Source organism: Sylvia atricapilla, chromosome 16 (genome assembly GCF_009819655.1).
Source record: "Sylvia atricapilla isolate bSylAtr1 chromosome 16, bSylAtr1.pri, whole genome shotgun sequence".
NCBI lineage: Eukaryota > Metazoa > Chordata > Aves > Passeriformes > Sylviidae > Sylvia > Sylvia atricapilla.
This window is the reverse complement of record NC_089155.1, coordinates 2,446,126-2,462,925: the sequence shown is the minus strand read 5'-3', so window position 1 is coordinate 2,462,925 and position 16,800 is coordinate 2,446,126. Positions and strand designations below refer to the sequence as shown.

At 48.3% G+C, this 16,800-nt stretch overlaps 1 protein-coding gene across 3 annotated transcripts in view; it reads left to right on the top strand.

Annotated features, from left to right (window-relative positions):
• Positions 1–16,800, top strand: part of CBFA2T2 (CBFA2/RUNX1 partner transcriptional co-repressor 2) — a 57,486-nt gene that overhangs the window by 27,821 nt on the left and 12,865 nt on the right. For all 3 annotated transcript variants that reach the window (XM_066330551.1, XM_066330552.1, XM_066330550.1), the window contains exon 2: positions 14,176–14,319. In XM_066330551.1, the coding sequence (XP_066186648.1) occupies positions 14,176–14,319 (144 nt within the window). The remainder of the gene's footprint in view (positions 1–14,175; positions 14,320–16,800) is intronic.

The following is a 16,800-nucleotide window of genomic DNA, read 5'->3' as shown; positions in this document are numbered from 1 at the left end:
CTGCTACCATTCTTTTTCATTGAAGTTAATATGACTATCTCAGGAATATGTGAAACTGCAAGTTTTGTGAAGTTTTGTTCTTTATTAATGGGCTGGTTTTAAAGACCTTACTTGGCGTGTGCTGCTTTTATCTTTGCATGAAATGTGGAGGAGGAAGTGAAGACCTTGAGGAAGAAAAATCACTGGGTTTTTCTAAGATCCTTGAACTTAGCTTAAGAGAAAATAGGGTAAGAATCTCTAAACTTGTAGGAGAAGTCAAGGAATGGAAAGTCTTGGATTTTGCTGTCTGTTTTGAGATGCCCTCAGTCATTTAGTAGAGTTTTTTGGTAATCATCATTTGTGTGTGAGTGCACTTGCTGTGAGCTCACCCTGCATCTCTCCAGTGGTGTAACTTCACCTTTCTTTCCGATTTTTAACTTCTTGGTGCATCTTTTCCCTAGGGGCTGGGTGACCCTTTATCTCCAGCCAGGCTCAGCTTGTTGTGGGGTGTCTGAGCTCCCAGGAACAGATCCATTTGTGGCCGCTGAAAACACCCTGCCACATTAGCATATTCCTGCAACGTATGCTCCAAGGGTGTTTCTTTGCAGAGAAGCCTCTCTAAAGATAGCATCGTGAAGTTCTGTGTTGTCAACCAGGGACACTTGATCTAAAAAACAACATTTGATACACAGACAAGGTTTGCAAGTGCCATCTGGATTCTGGGAGATGAGCTAGGTTGTCTCTGTTTTGCATACACTCACCAGAAAAAAAAAAAGTGTGTGCAGGCGGATGAATTCTTCAGAATCACCTGAGCAGAAGTGTTTAGTCCACCTGAGTGTCCTCAGTGACATGGGACATGTGTAATGCCATACCACTGGGTATCATGTCCCTCTGGACCTTCTTAGGGTGCTGGGAATAACTCTGTAGTTCAGTGATCTATTATTGAAACGCAGGTGGAATCAATTGAGATTCTCTCACACCAGTAATATTTTCATCTCCTTCCCAGCATACTGCAAAGCAGAACCTGCAAATGATGCAAAGCCCTGCAGAAATGGGCATCTTTTTAGGGAGGTGGGGATGCAGGGAACGCAGATGTCTTTGTCTGGCTTCAGTTCTGCCTAGTGGAGAGGCTGTCCTCAAACCCACGCCAGCTCTGAGAGAAACCTGAACACCATGAAAACCTAAAGTAGCCCTAAAGGGTTGAACAGCAAACTCCCCGTCCACATCTTCCCAGGGACATGTAGCTTCTAGAATGTATTTGCCTTCAGGGCTTATTTCTTGACTTTCTAGTTATCCTCTCATATGCAAATCTAATTTGCCTAATGGGCTGGTGAGTGTAATTGAAAGGCAGCCTGCACTTACACGATAGTGAAAAGTCTCACCTGTGCCCAGGCACAGATGGGGCTCTGCCTCACTGCTACATCATTAGAGGAAATTTATAGGCACTGTGTCACAGGCTTTGCTGTGACCAGGGGAGGAAAATGGCAGTTTAGAACAAACTTGGGGGTTTGCTGGGTTGGTTTGTGCCCTGGTCTCGCAATTTTGGCAATTGAGCTTCTTGAGTTTTTGTCTTTCCCCTGTGCTCCAGTTGATGGGGAACAGGTTAATGCAGGTTACTGGTAACTACTTGAGGACAGTCCTAAGAATGATGAATTGGAAAGTCTTGTCTGTGCTGTGTTGCTGTGTGATGGGTTGAAAGTAAGTGCAGCAGCAGCTGAGCCAGCCGTCGCTCTCCAGTCCCTGTGCATCGCTGAATCTCCAGAGGTTATCCATGGAAATTCTCCACCTCTGCTGCCCACCACAGGGAGGGGAAAGAGGCACAGCAGAACCAGTCACTGCTGTGCATCCCTCTCTGCTGGGAGCAGACCAAGAAGCTGTGGATCCCCCATCCCTGGCAGTGTTCATGTTCCAGTTGGACAGGCCTTGGAGGAACCTGGTCTGGTGGAAGGTGTTCAGGGGTTTGGAACAGAGTGATCTTTAGGTTCCCTTCCAACCCAAACCATTCCATGATTCTAAAAAGTGAACTTTGATGGTTCTCCTGTCCATCCCAATCTCTCTGTGCCTGGACTCTGCAGGAGATGCTGGCTCATGGGGCTGCAGGTGTGTAGGGACCCCACACCCCTAAATGTGTTCCTCTTGTGCTTCCAACTCTGGGGGATGGTGGAAATTTCCCACAGACTTGTCAGGCTTGGGACACAGAGGAAGAGCCATTTGTGTAGTGGTGTGAGGAGTGTTTTTAAGAGGCAGAATTGTCATCTTGGCAGGGCTCCTGTGTGTGCCGTTGATGGCAGGGACTATTAGCTGGGCAGCACTGAATGCACTTAGCACCCAAGTGAATGAAGTGAGTTGGGGAGTCATTAGTGAGGCTTGGCTACCTCAGCAGTATCAGCAGGACAGGGGTGTTGGTGTGGGCAGCACTGCCAGCACTGTGCCAGGGCTGCCTGAGAAAAGCCACCCTGGCTCTGGGGCAAGGGACACTCCTGCTCACGCAACCTCAGGGTCAGATAGGAAGGGGGGACTACAGTGGGGCTGCTGGTCCCGCATCCCTGCTCCAGCTGGGTCATCCTGGAGCACATGGCACAGGGCTGTGTCCAGACAGTTCTGGAATACCTCCAGTGAGGGAGATATTTGCCCTCCCTGGGTAATCCCACACAGTACAGAAGTTTTTCACATTCAGGTGTAACTACCTGGGCATCAGTTTCTGCCAGTTTCTCTTGTCCCCATAGAGCAGAGTCTGGCCCCTGCTCTGACCCTTCCCTGCAGACACTGACAGAGGGATGGAGTCTCCTCTGGCACTTGTAGGAAGCTGTAAATAATGGGGATGAAAGATCTCCCAAATCTTTCCCAAGTTCTTCCTTGATTTCTTGGACAACTTGCCCAGTTTTGGATTAAGTCTGGTGGAGCTTTAGCCCTGGAGCTGGCTGGCAGTGGTGAGCTTCTGCTCTTCATCCTCCATCTGGAGAAGAGAGACTCTGTGTTAGACTGTTTTATATTTGGAAATGGTATGACTTCAGGGACCCAAGGGGGATGTTTTTCTGTATCCTTCCTTGATTGCTTCATTTTGGGTTTGTGGTAGAACTTGGTTCGTGGTTTGTTTTGCACTGGATTTGGTTTGTTTTGTTTTTGCTAAAACGACCATTGTTTTCATCTAAACTGGCCCCTCTGACTATGACCTTCTGGACTGCTTCCTTTTCCAGATGGTCAGGATTTGTACCTGCTCTGTGCTTAACAAACAGGTTCCTTGTTAGTTTTGGGTTTTTTTCTAGTTTAATATAGGCTTTTGTAATAGCTCTGGGTGTCCTTAGTATTATTTGTGCCTCTCTGTGGTCACATTGGTTGTTATGGATTAAATGTGGTTTTCTGCCTTGAGATCTCACTTCTTTTAGAAGTGACATTGCTTTTTTTTAATTGCTTGTTATTTACAGTTATTGGTAGTGGTGCTTGAGCTGCTGGCACTGCTGCTTTGTGTCTGCCTGGTATGCAGAGACCTTTTTATCCCAGTTTGTATTTTACTCATTTGGAGCACTCTCTACTCACTGGATACCCCGACCCTTAAACCCCAGATCTGTTCACGTTCTCATTAGCCCAGATCCCTGTGTGCTCAGTGATATTCATGATGCTCTAAGAAATCCAGATTTGCTCAGTCCTCGTTGTTTTCTGAGTTCAGTGCTGATTTTAAGGTTGATTTATAGCGTTGGGGACCAAACCATCAAGCAGCAAGGTTTGGAAGATGGAGGACAGCAAGAGGGATGTCTTAAGTGGTTTTAAAGCTTGACTTTAAACTCGTCCTGTATGTCTTTAGTAATCAGGTTTAAAACTCCCAAATCTTAAGTCACTGAGTGATTTTAAGGTAGATTTGAATTCATCCCTTTACTTTGAAAGATTTAATGATTTTTCAGGCTGTGTTCCCCTTTTTTGTTGTGTTGCTTGAACTTCCAAGGTGCTCCAGGCTGTCCCTGCTCTGCTGTGTGAATCCCTGGGATGTGGCATGTGGGATGGGGACGTGTCCAAGTCATGGACAGTGCCTGTGTTTGTTGTACCCAGTGAGGCAGGATCACTCTGGAGCTCCAGTCCGATCTCAGGGAGGCCTGGGGGAAAGGACACGTTTGCACAGACAAGGCTGTCTATCCTGAAGGAGCTGCTGTGGCTGAAGGATTTCTGGATTTTCTGATGACAAAAAACTGGAGTAAACCTTGCTGTCCTCATCACAGTCTATGGGAGCTTTTGTACAGACCATGCAGATCCCTGTAGGAACTTGTCCTGCATGTGGCCAAACTTACTCCCAGCAGCTAACTGGGAGCAGAGGCACAGGGATGGGCAGGCTCTGAAGTGCCAGGGGCTGTGGGAGTGGGATCTGAGCTCTGCTAGTGCTGTGATAAGGGTTATCACACCATCCCTCAGCTGCTTGGGGTTAAAAATGCTCCAAGCAGTGCAGTAGTCTCTGCTCAACGGGATGCTTTTCTCAGAGGAAACTCCCAAAATGATTGTCCTTGGGGAGGCAGGATTCATCCCGCAGTGAGCAGAGCAGGACTGCTGGTGGGAAGTCTTCAGCAGAGGGGCTCACTGTGCTCCCCCAGGAACAGCCCCCTTCTCAGTACCTCCTAAATTTCTGGTGGAATTGCCTAGAAAATGTCCTCTTTTTCCACAGCTTTTCCTACTGAAGCTGAGAGCTGGGACATAAACCACCAGGCAGTGAAAACTGAGGCTCGCTGACCTGGTGACCATCACTTTTGGGATGAACCAGGCTCCCAGTGTGGAAGCTGCAGGATTCCCCTGGGAAGGAGGTTCTCCTGGGGAAGCCATGGGAATGTCAGAGCTGCAGTGCTCACCTGGATTTCCTGGAGCAGCTCAGCAGGGAGAGGAGGGCAGTGCTGCAGAGTGAGAGCTGTGGCCTCGCTGCGTGTGCTGTACCGGCTCCTGCTGGGATCTGCTCTGTGCACATTGCCCTCTCCTCAGCTCTTCTGGTAAAGGGTAAAGTCAGCGAGGAGGCTCAGGGTCCTAAATGGAGTTTGTGGAGCAGTGGTGGGATGAATTTGTGGCTTAAATTTCTTATGATGGATTTTTTAAACCACAAATGCTGCTCAGACACCTCTAATTGCAGCATCTGTGCGAGAGGCTCTTGTGCAGGAGAAGCTGCAGAGCAGCCAGAACCCCCTAGGAATGCTCCCCATGGATGAGAGAACCCTATAACCCTCTCTGAGGCTCCTCCAGAGTGGTTCCTGAGAAGCACAGCAAGGTCTGCAGTGGTGGTGGCCCTGTGCTGGATCATCCATGGGGAGCTGTGGGTTCCCTGTGCAGTTCCTTGGGTCACTCCTAGGAGCCTGCTCCAGCAGCTCTGCTTTTCCCAAGCCTCTTTAAATCAGTGGATGCATTCCTATTGACTGTTCAGAGCTGCAGAGAGCCCCTTGGAGCTAATTAGTAATTAGAGGATGCCAATTAACCACGGTTCCCCAGGCTCTGCTGCTTTGCTGGTACTGCTGGGTCAGAGAAGGAGGGAACAAAATGGAGCCTAGTGTGAATGTGTTTCATCTGGAGAGCAGGAGAAGGGTGGAGCTGCTTGTTAAATGGCCAGCAATCCATGTTTTAAAAGGATTTATGAGGGCTAGATAAAATCATGTCCTAAAGGCTGTCTCAAAGCCTCTGTTAAGGTGGAAAATGCTTTCTAAAGTTAGCGCTTGTTTCACTGTGTTTCCCCTCTTTTGGACCTCCCAAAATTTTACAGGTACAAAAGTCCTAGCTTTATTTACTCCATGGTGTTTAGCCTAAGCAGAATGAGAAACAGATTTGCACTCTCAAAATTGCAGTTGTTCTGTATAACCTGTGGATTATACGCCTGCCCACCTTCGGAAATGTGGTCCCTAAACTGTGGCAGAATTTAAGGAATGCTCCTAAGGGGAAAAACAGGCTTTTGCTGCCATTGCCGGGGGAGACTTGGTCATTCAACCATGAGTTTCACACTTGTTGGATCACTTCTTACTCTGTGGTGTAAACTTGGTGCTCACTGGAGCCTGGAGGGGCAAATCCATGGACTTGATGCTCTGGGCAGGGAGCAAATTCAGACCTTTTGGGAGTGTAACACCTTAAAGCCAACTCTTCAAATAATTTTTCTATTTAAAAAGTATCTGAGATGGTAAAAGTGCTGCTTTTATTTTATTTTTTTAAATACAGGCATAATTAACTCAGTTCTTGCTTTCACTCTACACAACATTTCCAGTAAATAAAACCCAAGCTCTCTTTTGCCCTGACATCTCATTTCCCCACATGTAGAAGCGGCGCAAAAATAATCATTAAATAAAAACCCCCCAATCTTTTCTAGCAGGCTGCTGCTCCAAGCCTTTCTCCATGGTATCCCTTCTGTACGTGTTGTGTCTGGGCTCCACCAGCCTCGGGAGCCGTTAATCTTCCTGGTGTTTTCTTCCCTGAGGCAAATGAGACACAGATGTTCCCATCTGGAAACTTTGCTCCCGCCACCGTTGTTCTGCTCAGAGTCAGAGGCTTTGGAGAGCAGTGTGCAGCAGGCTGAGACTTTTAAGAACTAATTTTTTGCCATGATTGTGATAATTGCCCGTTTGATATCTGTAACTGCTTTCATTTTTTATTCTGAGTGCTTTAGCCCAAGGAGTAAGTAGTGTGGAGGAGGAAATATTTCTTAATATTGTTATGGGAGTGGGTGATAAAAAAAAAAAATAGTGTTGATTCTGTAATCTTAGATGGAACAAGGAATTAATGAAAAATTACCAAAATACTTAGCAGTAACTAAGCAAATGAATTAGTGAACAACTCTGGCATTGCTGAATGAGTGCCCTGTCCCAGGTTATAACCCAGCCAAAGGGATGATTTGGGGAGGCTGCATCACTCCCCTCAATCCCCGAAGTGCTTCCTATCCTAAAACTGCAATGCAGGCCTTGGTTTTCCAGGAATGTATTCTCCTGGGCTATACTCCAGGAGTGTATGCCCCTCTCCAGGGTGGCTGTCTCTGATGAAGGCAGAGCAGTCAGCTGGTGAGGATGAGGAGGGTTCCCTGCCCCCAGATGCCACAGGCTCCCTGGCAGAGCTCACAGCATCCGTTTGAGACAGCGATGAGCAAAAGCTGCTGCCACATCAAGGGATGAACTTGAGTCCCCAAAATTTATCTGTATGGATGCTAGTGGTGTGGGAAGGGAATGGCTGTGGTGTGGTGGCTAGAGCAGCAACAGCTCCTGGGTGGAAATAGCTGTCAGGGTCATTATTCTCTGCCTCCTTCGTGGAAAAGAGAGCAGGAGAGTGGGGATCACCACGACAGTGGTTTGTGTTCTTGTAGAAGTGAGATGACCAGAATTTGGAGCTTTGATGTACAACAGCTCTGGGGCGTGTTGGATGTGATAGTTTGTGGGGTGAGTCTCCCAGCCAGGGTTTGGTCCTGTCCTGAATTCGTGGCCCCAGAGCAAAGCAGAGCTCGGGAGGCAGGAATGCCATACAGACAGGTTCCTGCTGCTGGGTCTGACGTGGCCGTGGCACGGGCAGAGCTGGAGCTGCAGCCACCTTGTCTGGCTGGGAACTGCTCCGAAATCCAACCTGTGCTACCGCTGAGTTCCTAGAGCCAGGCACATTAATAGGATTTTATAAAAATCACTGAAGGGCAAGACGGATAAAGATCTGCAGTCTGCCTTCAGGAATAAATTATTAATCTTATTTCCCTTATTAACTGCTTTCTGGACTGCTTGCGAACGATAACATACTTTGCTCTTTCAAGTTCTTCTATCTGAGTTTCACATTGAATTGAGATTTAAAGTGAAACAGCTGTGTGTGGGAGAGGACTAGATGGCAATGGAGATACACGCGTTTATTTTTGATTTATAAAATGCCTATCCCAGGCTCAGCAGCTCCCTCCTGTGTGATGCAAGGCTCTCCTGAGAGGTGCCGAGCCCTCTCCACTCCCACAGCATCTTACAGCTCAGGAGCCTGGATGTGCCATAAAACTGAGCTAAACAGGGTAAAAATAGGCCGATCACATGGAGTGGAGGAAATATTTGTGCAGTGACATGAGTTACCCACTGCCACTGATGCTGTAGTAGCATCTTGGCCAGCTCCATGGCATGGGGGACCTTGTGTGACCAGCCCTTGCTGGTGACCTGCTTATGCCACACACTCGTGTCCCCCAGTGCTGGTTGTAAATCCCCTTTTGTTGACTCCAGCAAAGGAAGGCCTCTAGAAACCACCCCACAAGCAAATAAATGTCAATATTTGTAAAGAGAAGTCATCTTGACTATGGACCTCACAGTGTCTCACTCTCCTCCAAACTGGGACAGACCCAACCATCCTTCTTTTCTGGAAGCTGCTGTATTGGCTGCCTTGTGCCTGATGCTTATCTTCAGTCTTCCCCCTCCATCACTTTTTGATGCAGCAGTGCTGCAACAAGATAAAATATTACTTTTCCCTTGATGATGTGATTTGAGTTTGAGCTTGGGGAAGCTGTCTGGAAGCAGGTGAGGGAGGGAATTGCGGTGGAGAAGCAGTAAATGGCATCTTCTGGAAGCCTGAGTAATGATGCTCTTGCTTTGCATGTAGATCACCTCTCATCTGCATGCCTTGGAGAACTGCAAAGGTGCTCTACAGATGGCTTAGAGCCATCAAGGGGAGGGAAAGGCAACCTTGGAGCGGAGGAAAGATGTTAATAAAATTTAAATGTAATTCTTCCCATTTCTCAGTTCCTAAATGTGAAAAATATTAGCTTGGTGGAGACTGAAAACAGATGGTGAGCAGTTGGAGCAGATAAGCATGTTATTCAAAATAAACATTCGCCAAAGCTGGGGAGGTGGCGAACCATATTTCATTTCACCCTATTTACATTATCAGGTCAGGTTACACTGATGCTGCCTCTCGTCTGCATTCAGACGATCAACAGGGACTCTGTGAGGAGCCAACTGCAGCACGTCCTCCTCGCTGGGGATGTCAGGGCTGGGCTGGGGCATTTCCCTGGCCTGCCCTGCAGCATGAGACATGGAGCTACTTGCAGAATTACAGAACAGTTTGGGGCAGAGGGGGCTGTTAAAAGGTCGGTCCCTCCTTCATCTCCCCCTTTCCAATGGCCTCTCTGTTTAGCCAGGTTTGGCATTGCTTTATCTGGAACCAGGGACTCTGACCTGTGTAAATGGTGAGGAAAGAAGTTTCAAGGATGTTTGTAGGAAGGGATCACTTTGCTGACTTGTAGGTGATTTGTAATTCTTGCCTCTAGGCCAATTGCTCCCCTGAGGTGTCAGGGCCAGTGGAAAGAGAGGTGTGGCTGGGCTGGACACTTTTGGGGTATCTGTTTGTCCACTGGCTCTGGAATAAGCTCAGGCCTGGCTTGTGGATGACCAAAGAATTTTTTCCTGCTGGACCCGACCTTGGCTGTTGTTACTGGGTCAGTTCTCCAGTCCCTTGCTCTCAAGGGGAAGGTATGAATTTGGGGCTTTGAACTTTTTGAGGTAAGGAGAGGCTTTTTAGGTTATGAATATGTTCTTCCTGTTCCAGATGAAAGTTGAAAACACCTGCTTTGATTAAACCTTTCTGTCTGAAATCATAACAGGCTTTCCCTCCTGAGACTGAATCACTGAGCAAATCCTTGTACACAGCCTTTTACTCGAAAAAACACCTTTGTTAATTTACAGGTTTGCAATGTAACTGCTTATTGGTAAAAGCTTTGTTGACAGGGTCTGATTTTGAGCCTGTTCTCTGTCCTGAAAACTACCAAAGGAGAAAGCAAACCCTTACCTGGGCATAGCTGCTGGTGTTGCAGGGCTGTCTCATGTTTCATGGGGTTTTCTCTTATTTCTTCCAAGATATTTCATGGTTTGACTTCTACAGAAAGCTGCTCAAGTCTGGCACATGGGTTGGTGAGGCACAGTTCTGACTCTTTGCAGCTTAATTACAAATGAGAGCTCCAAAGTCACTCCTGGGGCAGGTTCATCCTTCCTCCTTAACTCTCGTGCCATGGAACCAAGGGGAATCCTACTCATGCATCAGGAATGGCCTGAAGATACCACTCGGGGAGGTGACTGAATTAAATTGTGCCCATGCAGACACTACACTGTAAATTCATATAAAGCATCCCCATTTTCTGCTCTGTAGCAGTGGCTCTTCCTCTCTTCCCTTGGTCTCAGCAAATCCATGGCTCTGCCAGGGAATCTAGAGCAAGGCTTTCTCTTGAGCTGAGTGGAGCACCTCCTGGTACTGGCTTGAATTATATTTTGAATTTTGGGAAGAGGATGAGGAGGAGATCGTTTGTGTCTGTCTGCTTCACTGTCACTCTTCCCCAGCTCCTAATCTTGCTTTTTTGGGGAAGGTAACATCCAGTTCTCCTCATGCACTGTTTTTACTTCTTTTTCATCACTCAGTTTATTCTCTAATTGCCAGAGGAATTTAAGGATTGATTTAAATTCCAGTGTACTTGAGATACTCCCTAATTTGTTGCTGGTTTTTTTTCTTCTGCCTTTTCCATTTTCTGAAGCCCACAGGCATGAAGAGATTAATAAAGCAGCTTCTTTATACAGTTTTTTTGTGCAAGTAAATGCTGAAGTTACCTGTCACAGCAATACTCTCTTTGTACTAAACAGCATAGTTGGAAGAGTTTTTTAAAGAAAATGAATAGGATAAGATCTGTCTGGAGCTGGTGTTGGAACTGCCCCCTCTGAAATGGGCTGTGGTGTTGGAGAGCTGGGAATGCAGGAGTGGGACTCCTCTGAGGATCAGTTGAGACCCCAGATTTTCTCTTGGCATCTTGTCCCATGGTCTCACTTTGCTCTTCCTCCTCTCCAAAAAGGGAAGTCCTCAGCTGCACTTAATCCTGACATATGTTCCTTTTTAATTTGTTACGCCAGGACGGGAACTGGAGCAGCGAAGGAAATGTGGTGCACACCGACAGCCAGAGCGGAGGCAGTGAACCCGGGGCTGGCAGCGTGCTGGGGAGGGAAGGCTCCAGGTGTACTCACAGCTCGGGCACTTTCTGGTCTCTGGCACACCTGGGCTCCTTAAATGGGCCACAGGAATATCTGGGGCAGGGGCACAGGCTGGGCTGTGGCTGTGGCTGCCCGTGCCCAGTGAGCGGCTGAGAGCTGAAACAGCACTGCGAGATCTGCGCTGCACAGCCCGCCACTGCTGGGAGGAGATGGGGTCCTTCCATGGAGCCAAGACTAAAACAGCGTCTCCTCGGGTTTTGTTCTCTCTGAGTCGCCTTCCCAGGGGAAATTCCAGCGTGTCTGAGGCTGGGAAGGCAGCTCTCCTACCCAGGTGTCCCCGTCGCTACCTCCTCTTTCCCTGGTCACCCTGGCCAGGTCCTGGTGCACAGCTGAGCACGTGTCACTGCAAGGTTTGGACATTTGGCAGCTTGGCAGCCAAAGTGTTGTGCCATAAGCATGTCTGGCATGCTGCTGCAGGCACTGCTTGAGAAGTAACAACAGCATTTCTGGTTCTGATCTAGGTAAGGTTTGGAAGGAGGAGTTTTCGAAGGAAAACAGTGCAATGATTCCAGTTTGGGCAGGTATCTTGCTCTGGTGCTTGGAGCATTCAGTCACTGACAATTATTCTTGTTAGAGTATCATCCGAAATGTAGGGTGGCATTTGACTCTTTAAATGTGTGACACTGCTGAGTGACTTGCACACATTTTGAGGAGCATCTCTGCATCCACCCTGTGCATCTGGAGGCAGCACTGAAAAGCTGCTCTTGGTGAGCCAGTAAATATTTCTGAGTGGTGGAAGTGAAAGAATGAGACCAGGAAGGCAGCCCTTCTCCAGGGAGCATTTCACTGGCTCAGTTTTAGCCCCAGGTCAACTCAAGGCTGACTCAAGCCCTTGGTCACAGCCTGGTTTGCTCAGATGATTCTCATTAAATGGACATGTTTAAGCTAAAAAAGAGCTTCAGAAAGATGGTTTTTATCTGCATTTATAGATGCCCCAGGTCACTAGCAGGAAGCTTTTAAATTTAACAGTCCTGTTTGCTTCTTGTCTGTTGGAGTGGGCTTGGAAAGGAAGGTGTTGGCTTCTTGTGGGCTTCAGTTTTGGTGTCTCACACAGTAGCTGGTTTTATTTTGGGGTTATAAATTCTATGCAAAATTTATCTCCCTCCCTGTAAATTAACCAAATTAGTTCTGCTTTCTTAATATGCCCTAGGAACATTTTAGGAAGGAATAGGAGGAAACTTAAGGATTTCATGCTCTCCAGAGTATGGCAGTATCACGTTGGCCATGTACACCTGGGGAAGGGGGTTTCATGGGAAGAGGAAAAGAAGGCAGGTAGGTGACAGTGGATGGTCATCAGGGAACTGACACCGAGTGCTGGAGAGGCACAATTAGTGCTGTTTTGATAGAAAAATTGGGGTCATTAACCAATGTATCCCTTCCTTGCCTGGGTGAGGGAACTCAGACTTTTTGTGGTAGAAATACCCTTACCTTTGTGTACAAAATCTCACTGTTTTGCTGCGTTTATTTAGAGAGGAAAGTCAGGGGTTTTCCCTGCTCTTGCTGATGAACTCAACTGCTGGGATAGATGCCTACATGTGTAAATGATATCATGTTGCTTAATCAATGCATGGTTATTCATCTGAATATCATATTCATGCATGGTAATGGCAGGGAGAGTCTGCACATCAGGGTTCAATTGTATGGAAGCTGGACCACACGTACAGTAGTTGGCAAGATGGGATTTATGTAGTTATTGTATGTTAAAATTAATGGTAGTTTCCCATGGCTTCACTATCTCCCCCATTTCATGAAAGCAAAGCCTAGAATTGTTTCCTTTTCTTGAAAGCAGCCTTAGATAAATGAAGACACAAATGTTCTGGGATGTGAGTTTTGTAGTGATTCCAACCCAAGTTATTCCACCTGTACTGACAGGGCAGGAAAACATGGATTTTCAGTGTGTATCCTCCCTGCTTCCCCTTCCTGCAAACAGCAGAAAGAAATGCTGGGAATAACGAAGTTCATTTGTTACCTCGCTGGCATTCCCTGTGACTTGCCATAAGGAAAATAAATGAGGCAGCTCGGTGGCAGAGCAGGTGCTGGGGCTGACAGAGCAGATCCCAGGCAGCAACATGAGGGCTCAGGTGCCAGTTTGTGTTTTCTCTGCTCTCCAAAGCAGCATTTTTGTTGTTGAGAGTCGAGAAGTAGCAGGTTTAGGTTGTATTTCAGTGCAGAATTCTGCCACCTATTCAGCGCTCGATGGGAATGCAGCATTTAATCTCTTTGCCTGGGCTCAAAAGGTGAGTTTCTTGCAGCTGACAGATACTGGTAAGAAGTGTGGATAACAAATTAGATGGTGATGGTCCCAAGCCCAGTTTGCATCACTGGAGAGATGGAAGTTGAGTTGAGCTCCCTCCCAGCCTGAGCTGGGGTGCAGCTGGACATGCTGGGGACCTGTTCCTGGGTGGAACAAGCTGCTCACATCTCGTTAGTGAGTTAATTGAGCAAGGGGAAGGGTAGCTTGAAGAGTAGAGAGTGGGGCCCATCATCTCAGAGGGGTGATTTCTTTGGGGTCATGGCCACTGGAGACACTGGCAGTGCAATACAGAGCACCCCTGGAATGGGACTGGCTCCCACAGAAGCTGTGCTTTGGAGGATTTAAAAAAAAAAAAAAAAGTGTCCCCCTATTACATTAGTATGTTTCTTCCTTTTTGCCTTGTGAAGCTGATCCCAGCCACTGGAGCTGGGAGTGTGGTCACACAGTTCTCCTGAGCTGGGACATCCTTCAAGGCTGCAAAGGAAGCTGCAGGTTCAGCTGGTGCTAGATTAGAGACTGCACACAGGAGTGGGGCTGTGAGTAGCTGATATCAGCTCACCTACGAGCCCAGGCCCATTCCAGTCACCTCTGGCACAGCCCAAGTCCCTATAACTTGTTGCTTGGCTCCCAGAGGTTGTGATTCCTCTGGAAAGGCTCAGCGAGGTGTGTGTGGGCACATCTGGGGAGTATCAGAGAGATCCTAAATAGGGGCAAAGCAAGTTGAGAAACACTTTGAACAGTATCTTTGGGCATGAGGGGTGAGCAGATGGAGTCAGGAGACTCCTGCTGATGGTGGGCATGACCCCGGGTGCCTGTCCCCAGCTCGGGGCCCTCCAGAGCAGCGTGGGAGCCTGGCGTGACTTCCCCCGGCTCTTATCTTCACCCCTGCAACTGTTCCTGGCGTGCTGGGCGGGGAAATGCGTGTCACTGAGTGTCACTAAGCCTTGCCACCTTCTCTTGGTACAGTTGCCGGTGAGAAGAGGGTGCCAGTGATGCCCGGATCGCCCGTGGAAGTGAAGATCCAGTCCAGGTCCTCTCCTCCCAACATGCCGCCGCTGCCCCCCGTCAACCCCGGCGGGCCCCGGCCCGTGTCCTTCACTCCGACTGCACGTAAGACCCCGGTGCTGCCTGTGCTGGGAACAGCTCTGCCTCACCTGGCTGCTTGTGCTCGTCCTGGTACCCAGCAGGGAGGGAAGGCTCTGCTCACAGAGCTCACCAGGGTGCCCAGCCATCAGCCAGGGCACGGCGGGTGATGCTGTGAGGGAATGGGGACTGGGGCTTTCCTACACTTCTGCAGTGCACGAGGGACATAAAACAGGGTGTGTAATCCCCCTGCCTGCTCCTGCCTTGCTCCTGGTGCTGCCTTGAGTCTTCCTCTTTGCAGGTGCAGCCTTGATTTCCACCATAAACTCCTTAAGAAATTGAATCTTTTATCAGGTCGGCTTCAAGCAAGCCAAGAGCTGGGCTTTCCTCTTTATCTTTTGGAGGAGTTAATTCCCGCTCCGCTGTATCTCACTCTGCAGACAGCATTCCTGCAGCTGAGATTAGAAAGTTTTTCTCTTTTTTAATTTCCCAGCCTTGAAAATTCCTTGCTGTCCATCCAGATTTTCTTTTTTCCATCTTCTCTTTATAATCTTTCCTATTAAGCCGCAGTCAGTCCTGATCCTGCCCAGCTGTAGCACAACCTTGCACCCACTTCTTCCAGCTGAGCATTGCTCAGAGGTGACTCCATGGATAGAAAGGACCTTCAGCCTTTTCTTACAGCCTAGAAAGGGTCTTTTTTTTTTCCTTCTTTAGCCAACATTTAAGCCATTTCATGTCTTTTTAAAAGCATTGTTCTGAGAGGAAAGCTGCTTTACTTTGTTGGGCAGGGAGTTATCTGACCCCCACACATGGCATGTACATATTTTCCATGCTCTCCTCAGCCCTTTTCCCTGCACAGAGTGTTCCCTAGCTGCTCGTGCCTCGCTGTGCTGTCCATGATGGTGTCTGGGCTATCTCAGAGTTCCATGCTGGCAGTGGGCTGTGGAGATTTCCAGCCCAGCCTCCTGGAGGACACACTGTGATGAGCTGTGTGGTGCTGGCAGCAGCACTAATCACTGGGTTATCCCGCCAGACACATTGTCCCCATCTTTATGTGCTCAGGCGTTTTTAATGGCTCTCCTTTTGCTCAGGCAGAAAAAGACCATTAGCAAAGTGACAGAAATTAATTTTTCCAATGAGGATGCTTGGCATGCTGTTAAGGGCCAAGAAGCCTGAATCTGCTGATTGCAGATGACTTAATTGCCTCTTTCCAAGATAGATGAGAGATGCAACCTGTGGTGAAGTTTGTTCTTGCTTTTTCATTTCACAGTTGCACCAGAGGGTCTTGGTCACTCTGTGGGGGTGTCACCTGCCCTGTCTAACCCGTGCCTTGGGCAGGTGAGGTGGAGCAGTTGGAACAAAGCCATGCCTGCCTATGGATCACTAACACAGAGTTGAAGAAGCAGCAAAACCTTTGACTGTGTAGGATCTAAGGCAGAATTTAAGAGTAGCTTTAGATGAGGACTTTGTTCCCAGGAATTTTATCCTCCTGCTGTCCCCAAACCAGCAATCCCACTGGTCTTGGTACACTGCCTTGCTTGCTCCAGCGCTGTGCTCTCACCTGGAAATGGAGGTGCCAGCCCTGCTGTGTGGTGTGTGGTGGAGCAGATCCTGGTGATGTGCAGGATCAGATAACTGGCAGCTGCCCTGCGGTGGGCCCGTTGGCAGGGGGTCAGGAGGGGCAAGCCCAAAAACGCAGAGTGCTGTCGTGTGTAACGGCAGCCCCCTGGCCATCCTCTGCTCCCTGCCTGGCAGCCTCTCCCGAGGGTCCCCTGCAGCCCCAGGGGTGTCTCACAGCCCCTCTTTCTACTGAGGTATAAATAGAGCCCGTTGCACTCCCCAGATTTTCATCTGAAAGAGTAAGAGGAAGTGAAATAGAGAAGGGGGAAAGCGCCTCAGTTGTGGCCGCCGGAGAGCACGGAGCTGCACAGCCTTTGCTGTTTGAGAGGTGCTCCTCTTGGCAGTGTCACCCTATTTATAACCCCTTTTATAGTGAAATAAAGGCCTTTATGAGTAATTTCCAGAAAGGCCTTGCCTTTCACACAGCTCTGATGTGCTGTGTGGAGCTGTACCTGTGGGTACATCTGACATCCCTGTTGCTTTGTGAGTGTGAACAAGAGTTTTTCAGGTTGCTTTGCTCCATAACAAAAGGCACGAGCTCACATTGCCTTTGTACCTCTATCCTCTCAGTGCTGGCCTTCACCTTTATCTCATCATCTGTCTGTGAGGGCTGTCACCCCTTGGTTAGCAGGAACAACCTTTGATGGTCTCTGTAGCCTAATCTTTCCTTGCATCTTAACTGACTCTGGTGAAGTTTCCCTCCTGTGCTCACCACGAAGGTCCAGGTGTGTGGAGCCTTTCCAGCCTCCAGCCCTGGCATGCCCCAGAGTGGTTTAACTGTTCAAGTACCTCCTGTCTTCTCTGAAAAACCCCTCACTGGGTTCATCAGGATTTGGTATGATCCTTGTGAAGCTGCAGCAGAAATTTTTGGCATCTTTTCTCACGAGT